The sequence below is a fragment of the Cannabis sativa genome, chromosome 8, assembly GCF_029168945.1.
Source record: "Cannabis sativa cultivar Pink pepper isolate KNU-18-1 chromosome 8, ASM2916894v1, whole genome shotgun sequence".
In the NCBI taxonomy this organism is placed as follows: Eukaryota; Viridiplantae; Streptophyta; class Magnoliopsida; order Rosales; family Cannabaceae; genus Cannabis; species Cannabis sativa.
In genome coordinates, this window is record NC_083608.1 from 44,324,223 (window position 1) to 44,335,172 (window position 10,950).

Consider the following 10,950-nt stretch of genomic DNA (forward strand, 5'->3'; position numbering starts at 1 on the left):
TTTTCATATTTATGTACGCCATAACTATTTAAGATAACCTACCAAATTTTGAAAAATTCCGAATAATTTACAATATAGAAAACAATGTTGAAGCAGTCTATTTTAAAGTTGGGTGATTCTACTAAGGGTGTTCAATAAAATTTACAAACCGCCCAACCCGAATAAACCACTCAAACCAAACTGAATAAACCGACAAAAAATACAACCCGAAAATAATACAATGAAAATCTAAACCGTCCAATGAATATATTGGGTGGTTTATAAATTATTCTAAAGCGCCCAATTAACCCGAATAAACCGAATTAAACCGATTTATATATTTTTAATAAAAGTGTATATCTTATATTATATAAATTACATTTATTAGTTAAACTATTTTGTATTTAAAGTTTGGACATTTTAATTTTTAACTTAAAAATTAAATTTTATAGTTAATATGTTTTAGTGTATTTGGATATTGAAGTTAAAGTTTAAAATCTATACCATATTATCACTTTTTTTTATTATTTTATTCAATTATTTTATGTTTACTCAATTATATTTATCTTATATTAAAGTTCTTGAAATTAATTTAAACTATAACATTTTTTAGCTTGAAATATAAATAATATTTTTTTTTATTTTTTTTAAATTTAATTACTTAAATTTTAGAAACTAACAATAACAATTATAAAAAAAAATAATATAAAAAGGACCGTTTGGACGGGTTAACCTGACCAAATCGAAAAAATTATTGGGCGGGTTGAACTTTTTTTAAATTTTCATTAGGCGGGTTACGATTAAATATTTGCAACCCGATATTTATATTGGGTTAATAAAAATATGCTATATCCCGACCAAACCGACCGACGTACACTCCTAGATTCTACAATGCACCCCCTTAAAAGGGATGTACTGAGGCACCCTTAACTTGTTTCGGCCTCGAGAAAATTTTTTTAGTCTAATTTTTTTTCATATTCATGTATGTTATAACTATTTAAGATAACCTACAAAATTTTGAAAAATTCCGAATAATTTACAATATAGAAAATAATGTTTAAGCAGTCTATTTTACACGCGTATAAAACAAAATAGTCACGCGTGCAATACACTATTTGAACGTAGTTTTCGGCGTGTTAAACTTTTCCGAATTTCTTAAAATTTTGTAGGATGTCTTAAATAACTATAACGTACATGACCATGAGAAAAAATTTGACTAAAAAAATTATTTTGGGTACTAAAACAAATAAGGGTACATTGTAGAATTTAAAATTTTCTATTTATAAGTATATTTACATTTAGTTTTTAATTGTCAGATTATTAGTTTTATTTTTGCATTTATTTAGTCTTTGTGATAAAAGTTAACTTATTTAAATTAATTTGTTATATCATATTTTTTTAATTTATTATTTTTAAATAGTATTTATATATTTCTTTATTTACAACTTTTTTCTATGTTTGTTTTTGACTTTCTTTCAAATAAAAGAGTATAATTATTTTTTGTAATTTAATAGCTTTTATAAGATTGATACTATTTTATAATATACTAGGTAAGGCTAGCACACGTGCGATGCACGTGTCTAGCTCTTCTTGCTACAATTTATTTTTATTTTTGTTTGTTTAATTTTAATACTATAAATATTTGTAACAAAAATCAAAGTATGAAATTTTAATTGCAGTACAAATTAAAAATAAAAAATTATAAAATACAAATTTTATTATTGTACAAGTGTAAGAAATTGACCTTGGGCTCGTTTGGTACGCCGTATTGTATTGTATTGTGTTGTATTGTATTGTATTAGTATTATTTAATACAATACAATGTTTTGGTATTGACTTGTATTAATTGATTGTGTAAATTTATAATATATTTTTAATACACTCGATCCCAACACCAACTACGGGTCCGGGTCCGGGTCCGAGTCTCGGGTCTCGGGTTCGGGTCGGAGATTGGTGTTGACCCTAAATCCTTTGTAAATATTATAATACAAGTTAATACGGACCATTTGTTATGTATAATACAACATATATTGTATTACAAAATTTGGTCGTAAAGGGCAAAAATGGTATGGTAATTAGGGGTGTTCATCAAACCGCTCAAACCGCCTGTACTGCACCGTACCATACCGCCAAAAAAATACAGTTTGAAATTCTTTGAGGTGCAGTCGTGGTTTGAATTTTTCCTAAACAGCACAGTGCGATATAGTTTGCGGTTTTAAATTATTAATATGCAGTTCAAACCACACCGCACCGCACATTATAAAAATACAAATTTTTATATTTATTTAGGTCTAATATGTCAATGTCCAACCCAAAGCCCACTAATTCTTATATTATTGAAACTTATTTTTTTTTTAATATTTATTTTAAAGTCTTATAGTATTTTTGACAAGTATCTTTATTGTATTTGTGATAGTCTAAACTGCGAAAACCACCGCACCGCACCATTTTTTGCGGTGCGGTTTTTGTGGTTTTTTAGTTTCTTAGTGCGGGTGTAGTTTGGAAAATTAAAAAAACTGCATGTGGGGGTTGGTTTGAAAAAATAGTCAAAAATCGTACCACCCGCATTGCTTCTTATTATTAGTATTATTATTCATTTTTGGTGTTGCGAATTTTGCTCTACAACAAGTGTTATGGATTCGAACCCATGACATTGTATAATATGTCATACACCTCAACCAACTAAACTATGACTATTTGTTGTTTATAATACACTTAATTTTACTTTAATAAAAATCTAATGAATTTTTTTATTTTTTTTTATTTTAAGCACCCAAAAAGAGTAGGCCCTAGGTGCGGGCCTAGCCCGCGTATGCCTAGGGCCGCCTGTGTATATTGTTAGTTGTAAAAAGGTCTAGTTAGTTATTAGTTTTCAATTAGAGTTAGTTAGTTACTGATCTATGCTTTGCTCTTACAGAACTCTAGTATAAATTCAAATATGATATTTCCCTTATATATTTTCTTAGAAAAAATCACACGTGTATTTAATTTATACGATCAAGTATCAACAATTTAATTTTCACTATTCAGTTACAATGGGAATTATAAGACAGGGTCATATTTCCTTTCACTACGATCCTTAAGTGTATGCGAACACTTGAAACACAAAGCCTTAATCAAAGCACGAGAACTTGGTTGCATGGCCCATTTAAACCCCGCCTTCTCACTAAAAAATCTCACTAACATTTTCTGAGACTTTGTTTTCTCGCAAAGTACTGTTGGACAAGAATTCACCATAATATCCTTACACGGTGGGCTTAGATCCACCTGATTTCCACCACCCCAACATGAAATTTTTTCCTCAATGCTATTAGACTCACTAATTTTAATCCCCTCCTCCACGGCTGCAGGATCACCTTCCTGCACCCTCTGTGCAATCTCAAGAGCCTTCAACACATCAGCCATCGTGGGCCGTCGCTTCCTTTCACTACGCAAGCATCTATTAGCTATCTTACCATAGACCTTCAAACACTCTGGCCTAATCTCACCCCTCAAATTCTCATCCACCATTTGATCAAGCGTCCCATTCTTCACATTATACTGAGCCCATTGGGCCAAGCTCTGTTGTTCTTCATCAAGGCTCATATCCACAGCTGCTCTACCACACAATACTTCAAAAAGCACAACCCCAAATCCATACACATCAGATTTAGCATTGAGATGTCTAGTTCGAAAGTATTCTGGGTCCAAGTACCCAAAAGTCCCACTCGCATCTGTTGTAGTAACATGGCTTTTTGATGGGCTTATTGGGCCCATTCTCGAAAGCCCAAAGTCCGAAACCTTCGCAACCCAATTCTCGTCTAGAAGAATATTGTTAGTCTTTACGTCACGGTGGATGATCCCACGCTCAGTCGCTGAATGAAGGTAAGCCAATCCACGAGCCGCGCCTATACAGATCTCTAACCTCTCTTTCCATGTCAAAATCGATTCGTGACCACCGGTTCCGTAAAGATGATCGCGGAGTGTTCCGTGTGCCATGTATTTATAAACTATGATCATGAACCGTTCATCATCACAGTAACCAATCAGAGAGACCAAATGAGAGTGACGGAGTTTCGAAATCGTTTCGATTTCGAGCCAAAACGCATGAATTTCCTGGATCAACGACGTTGAAGTTGAGGTTGATTTCAACTTCAACACTTTGATCGCCACTGGATTTTCTTTGTCGTTGTCTATGTAACCCTTGTAAACTCTTCCGTACCCACCGTCTCCGATTTTGAGATCGGGGTCGAAGTTGTTGGTTGCGGATCGAATCTCGTCGAGGGTAAAACGACGGCAGTGTTGTTGATTCTTCACAGTTACGACAACTCTAGGAGACAGAGATGCTTTCTCTTCGTCGTTTTTTATTATCTGCTGATGATGAGTTTTTCTTCTTAGTCTCCAGAACATAGTAAAACCCAGAAGAAAGAAGAATATTGCTAATAGAGTTGCTGAGGAAGCAAGAGCGATGGGTTTATATAATTTTACTGTTTTGACCTTGTTGCAGTTTTTGGGTTGTTGGGTGGTGGAAGGAATAGGAGGATTGGTTTTAGAAATATTCAGTTTGGAATTATGGGGTACTACTCTTGAGGTGCTTGAAACTTTGACTATACTGATTAGAAATAAGAGAATGATGAAAATGAGTAAGGTTTTCATGATCAAAAGTAGGAGAATTTATCTAAATTTAGATTCTTAAGACGTTGGTACTGTTGGTAGTGTAGTGAAGGACTTATTAAAAAGATCTGATTAATTATAGGTTCTAAATCTAGTACTAAGAATTTATGTGGACATGATAGTACTGGAAAGAGCTAGGTTGGTGGTGATGAGTCAACTACCGAGTAGAATATAGTGAAACTGTGAATGGCATAACAAATAATATTGCTTCACTCTCATTTTGACTAGAACTAGAAGAAGTTATTCCATATTAGGCGTCTTACGTGGCCTGCTTTTTTGCTTTCTTATCAAAGTTTGGTCAATTTTAGCAAAAGAAAGAAGTATATGAGAGTCAAAAAGCTCGGTAAACATATTACGGCGAGCTGGAATTTCAAAGAAAAATGGTACCATATTTGATGAAAAAGATGCACTCATATAAAGTAAGGCCTTTTGTAATTTCGGGAGAGTATGAAGACTATCTACTCCTAATTACCCCACGAGTCAACTCTCAACACCACATCTCATGTGGATAACGTATTAATTTTCAAATGTATTAACAGTTCTAAATGTAATGATGTTTAATTATTGGGGTAATAAACAAAAATTTAAATGGTAGGTTTTGATTTTCCTAAAGCAAGGTTCACTTTTATTTATGCATATGTTGTGTGCATAATGCTGGGTCCAGTACTCACGACACATTTAGAATCTTAGCTATATCTAAATAGCAAAAGGTGCCTAGCTATTTAAAATGATTGATGCATTAGTTCAATAAAATATGACAGTAGAATTATATATCTTTATACATAAAAAATGACTATAACTTAGTTTAAAAGAATATATTTAACTGATGTTCTTAGTAATGTTTATTTTATAAATATTTAAAATTATTTTATTTAAGTTTTTTTGGATTTATTTTTACGACATGAATTATATAAAATTAATATTTTAATTCGATATTATTGTACTATTAAATAGATATAGTTTAAAATTCTTACCTTACTCTTTAATAAGTTTATTATTTAATTTAATTAATTAAATAATATATATTTTTAAATTTAGTTAAAAAGAATCTCCTTGAGTCATATTGTTAAAACAAATTCAGTTAAAAGTTGGAAAGTTTTTACCATTAAAAGGTAAGTTGATTTGTGCTTAAATAATAATATATAACATTAGTATTTTATCGTATATAATAACCTTAATATATATACATTGTGCTATAACCTTTCATTATATATATTATTTAGTTATTGTAACTTAATATAAAACTATTTGTGTGTCTCGCACGTGTATATATATATGTACATATGTATAGTATGGTTGTTGCAAAATTATTTAGTATTTTTTTAAAACACGATAGAAAAAAAGTAAGTGTAGTTTAATAAATTAGTGAGTAGACTCATGATCAAGACGACATATATCTTCATTTTGTTTTGAAATTATTAGTCAACTCTTGGTACAGGAGTCTTCTCAACATTTTTAATCATGCAAGACCTACATAGCTTTTTTTAATTATTTTTTCTTTTGCTGAATAATACAGATCATTATAATTATAGTATCTTTATTATCCTGTAGTCCCTACTCACTGGAAGTGCAAAGAGGTGATATATATTCTTATTAGGAAAACAACAAATCAATTATAAAGTAACACTTAAGCTGCGAAATAACAAAGAAAGCCCATAGAGGACTCCAAAGATGTAAAACTGATATTTTTCTAATTTATTAATTGTTGTGAAAACCACACAGCATGCTCTTTTATAATATCTGAGTACTCTAGCTACCCAGAACAAATTAGTTACCTTGTTCTTTTAATACTCTCTTTCTCTCTCTACTCATGAAGAATCTCCCAGTTGTGATCATCACCCCTTCCTACTTGTTTATTCTCTTCTTTTATCACATCTCTACCGTTAACTCCTCTACCACTCCTGCCTATATCCCCGTCGATAACATTGCCCTCGATTGTGGGGCCTCGACTGAAGACGACACGGCTGCACCAGATGGCCGAATATGGATAGCAGAGGAACCCTCTAAGTTCGCTCAAACACAAGCTAATACTAATAGCAGCTATGTTTCCGTGGCCAAGTCCCAACCCAACTCTGGCAAAAAGGTCCCCTACTTCACCGCTCGTATCTTCCGCTCTCAATTTACTTACACCTTTCCACTCAAGGAGTCTGGTCCAAAATTTGTTCGTTTGCATTTCTATTCGGCTCAGTACACGGATTTCGATGCCTCTAAAGCTTACTTTGACGTCAAAGCCGGTTCCTCCTTTACCTTACTCAAAAATTTCAGTGCTAGTCTCGTTGCTGAAAGCTTAAACCAAGATTCTTTCATGAGAGAATTCTGCGTTTACGTAGTCGAGCCAAATAAAACATTGAGCTTAACTTTTATTCCTTCGTCATCATCTAATAATTATTCATATGCTTTTGTCAATGGAATCGAGATTGTTTCTATGCCAAAAGATCTTTATTACTACGATTCTATAGATCAGCCGAAATACGTCGGCCTCATGAATAATAATCAAATATTTCGAATCAATGATAATTTGGCACTCGAGACTATTGGGAGAATAAATATGGGAGGGAGATCGATACCAGGAAGAGATGACACTGGCATGTATAGACAATGGTCCGATGTAGGTAGAACAACCTTTCTGACTCGCAATAAAACCCATGTGACTGATCATAAACCTTTTGTTACTACAAATTATACTAAACCTCTCAAATACTCTGAATTAATAAGAAACTATACTGCACCCGATGAGGTCTACCAGTCTGCTCTTTTCATGACAAATAACTCGACCTACAACAGTCTCCACAATTTGACTTCCATCTTACCTGTGGACAGAGGATTCAAGTATCTGGTTAGGCTTCATTTTTGTGAGTTTCAGGAAGAGATCACTAGGCCCAACGACAGATCATTCAGCATCTACGTAGCCAATAATGTGGCCGAGTCATTCTTTGATGTTATTTCCTCCAGCGGGGGTAATGGAATTCCGTTCTACCGAGACTACGTGGTAAATATTCAAGACCAGGATTCTATTTCCATTGATTTAGTCCCGCTTGAAAGACTAAGTAGATATACTAATACCATCTTGAACGGGGTTGAAGTGTTGAAAATAAGCAATCACGGCAATCTCGCTGGACCAAACCCAGAAGTACTCGGCATAGCAAACCCATCTTCCGGCACAGAGAAAAAGAGGCAGAAGAAAACAGCGGTATTCATTGCCATTGGGAGTGGCATGGGCCTACTCACGATTATATTGTGCATAGTTTGTTGGGTAGTGTTGTGGAGAGTAAAGAAGAGAAGACCCTACAGAGATTTCCACAAAGGAAAATCCAACAAATTTTCAAAAGCTTCATCGCTGCCCGAAGAGATTTGCCGCCGTTTCTCACTCTCGGAGATCAAAACAGCAACCAACGACTTCGATGATGAGTTGGTGATCGGAAGGGGAGGCTTCGGCAATGTGTTCCGAGGGATTATAGACGACGAGTCAACAGTTGCGGTCAAGCGGTTGAATCCTGATTCAAGACAAGGCGCACGCGAGTTCGTTACGGAAATTGAGATGCTCTCTCAGCTTCGCCACGTCCATTTGGTCTCCTTGATTGGTTACTGCGACGACGGCGGCGAGATGATCCTCGTCTATGAATACGTGGCAAATGGGACCCTCCGAGACCATATTTACGGGTCAAACAATGACCCGCTTCCGTGGAAGCAGAGACTAGAGATTTGTGTGGGAGCGGCGCGTGGGCTACACTACCTTCACGCAGGCGTTACAAACACAATCATCCATCGCGATGTGAAAACCACAAACATTCTACTGGATGATAATTGGGTAGCCAAGGTTTCAGATTTCGGATTATCCCGAATTGGTGTAACTGATACTGTGGTTAATACTTTAGTCAAAGGAACATTCGGGTATTTGGATCCGGAATATGCCAGGAATAACCAGTTAACAGACAAGTCTGACGTGTACTCTTTCGGAGTTGTATTGTTTGAAGTCTTGTGCGCGCGAAAAGCGGTGGACGTGAAGTTGGAAGATGACCAACGCAACTTAGTGTATTGGGCACAAAAGTGTATCAGCGAAGGGACACTTCAAAACATAATCGACCCGTTTTTGATGGGTAAGATTGCCCCAGAATGCTTCAAGAAATTCGTAGAGGTAGCACAAAGTTGTGTGCGTGAACAGAGGATCCAACGGCCCAAGATGCACGATGTGATGGAAAATTTGGAGTTTGCCTTGACACTTCAAGAACAAGCAGACAATGTTAATGAGGAGAGAAATCCCGGCGGTTTGTATTCATATCCACAGCTCTCATTCCATGCCTCGGATAGAAATGTTGCCAGGTACGATGATATGTCTGGTTTGCAAAGTACGACCGATTTGACCTCGTTTGGTTCAAACACAACTGGATTGAGCTTTCCTACGGTGGAAACAGAAAGTAATAATGCAGCAAATATGTTTTCGGAGTCCGCTACTTCGAGATCCACTCAATGAAATTAAAATAGTTGATATGGTTTGTAATAATAATATAAAGCTCATTAGTTTGACGTTTTTCTTATTGTTTTACTTTCATGTTGTGATCGTAATAAGCTTGCGTAGTGTCTGTAACGTTGTGTGATAATGTATGCCTGAGAGTAATTTGCATGGCCACTAGACCTAGTTTGAAGTTACTGGTTTTTTAATATACTATTAATTATTCGTGAGAATTTGTACGTTATCTGCATGGTTTGTTATATATGTAACTACTAATAATTAGCTTGCCCTGGTTAAAAGTTCGATCGATTGTGTGTATTCTTACAGCTACTTATAAATTGGGTGGGTAAACAAGTCATATCTTATCACATATAGACATAAAAATAGCAATAAAAAGATTCCAATTATCAAAAGGAAAGATTCAATTGTAAAAAGCAAAATGAAAGATGAAACAAGCCAAAGTAGCTTTATTGCTTTTTCAAAAGCTAGCAGCTTTCATTATTGTTGGATGTAAAAAAGACTCCCACCAAGGCTAGTTTAGTGGTGAGGGAGCTTGGAACCTAAGATCTCTCTATACTATTAGTAAAAAACTAATATCTTAGGTTGCAATAAAAGAAAATGTAAAAGTAATATAATCAAAGATAAATTAGATATGCATATCCTTTGAAAAAAAAAATAAATACAAGATGAAGCTGGGTAATACTAAGAGGTTTATAAAAAGAAAATTATGTCGAATTTTTTTGTGAAATTGAAATGAAAATAAAGGTTCGAGAGCAAAGCAAGTTAAGCTGATCGGTAAATACAGTTAAGATATATGTCACCATTCAATTCGAATTAGCAAAAGTAATATCACCTTGCATAATATATATGGATTCCAAACATTAATCATCTGGATGTATGAGTTGAATTACTTATCTCTCGTTTTAGTAAACTCCCTCTTCAGAGATTATGGAAGATGTTCCACTAGAAATATTTTTATTATTGCTTCGACTCATATTCCCCCAAAGTGGATCCCGCTCTAATAGCTCCGAAAAAATTAAAGACATTTATTAAGATACGAAGGCTTCTTATTCCACAACAACAAAAGCACTTTTTCACTCTTTCATATACTAGGAGATTTCACTTTGAAAAAAAAAATGTTTCATATTAATAAATTCAGGACCATAACCATGAGTTCCATTAATGTACAAGATCATGTAACACTTATTAATGAGGCTTTATGAATTAGTATTACACAGGAAAAAAAAAATCAATTATAGACACTAATATAATTAGATTTGCTCTTTATAGACAAACTTGAGATTTGCAATCGTCGGTAAATCAGTCCATGATCATAGGATCCTTTTCTATCATATAGGAATGTACTTCTAAGTATTAATCCTTTCCTTTTTTTTTTTTTTCCTATAATCTGAAACTAAAATTTATGTGTTTTTTTTTTCATAACCAATTCTAACTTTGATTTTTCTTTTTCACCAACACAGAAAAGAAAAAGAAAATCTTTGCGACAATTTTTTATCGACAAAAGTTGTGGCAACGACAATATTTCAGTTAAAGGCAATACATAAAACTAGTTCCTATTTGTTTTAGTTTAGATGACTCTCTTATCATTTATTGAGTCTAGTCTATGAGTACAAGACCTAATAAATGAAGTAATCTTGGTAGGACAGACAATATAGTACTGAAAAATTCAAAAGGTTTTTTTTTTTTCTTTTTTCCTTTTTATCTAATTTTTTGCATCTATTCACTTTACATTGTTTCTTCTTCTTACAATATTTTTGTGTGATTACTTCATTACAGTGCGACGACTAGGCTGTTTTATCCTGGGGACAGACCAGCAAATTTTGACTGCTTGCACACTCCTAGGCAGT

The 10,950-nt window shown here is 34.0% G+C and overlaps 2 protein-coding genes across 2 annotated transcripts; one reads left to right on the top strand and one right to left on the bottom strand.

Annotated features, from left to right (window-relative positions):
- Positions 1-2,962: 2,962 nt before the first annotated feature.
- LOC115701572 (receptor-like protein kinase ANXUR2) lies at positions 2,963-5,130 on the bottom strand. Its single transcript, XM_030629391.2, has one exon. The coding sequence runs from the start codon at positions 4,612-4,614 to the stop codon at positions 3,022-3,024; it is 1,593 nt and encodes a 530-aa protein (XP_030485251.2). The 5' UTR covers positions 4,615-5,130; the 3' UTR covers positions 2,963-3,021.
- A 1,076-nt stretch (positions 5,131-6,206) lies between these two features.
- Positions 6,207-9,381, top strand: LOC115699542 (receptor-like protein kinase FERONIA). Its single transcript, XM_030627009.2, has one exon. It carries the CDS (start codon positions 6,443-6,445, stop codon positions 9,101-9,103), a length of 2,661 nt encoding a protein of 886 aa, XP_030482869.2. The 5' UTR covers positions 6,207-6,442; the 3' UTR covers positions 9,104-9,381.
- Positions 9,382-10,950: the final 1,569 nt, after the last annotated feature.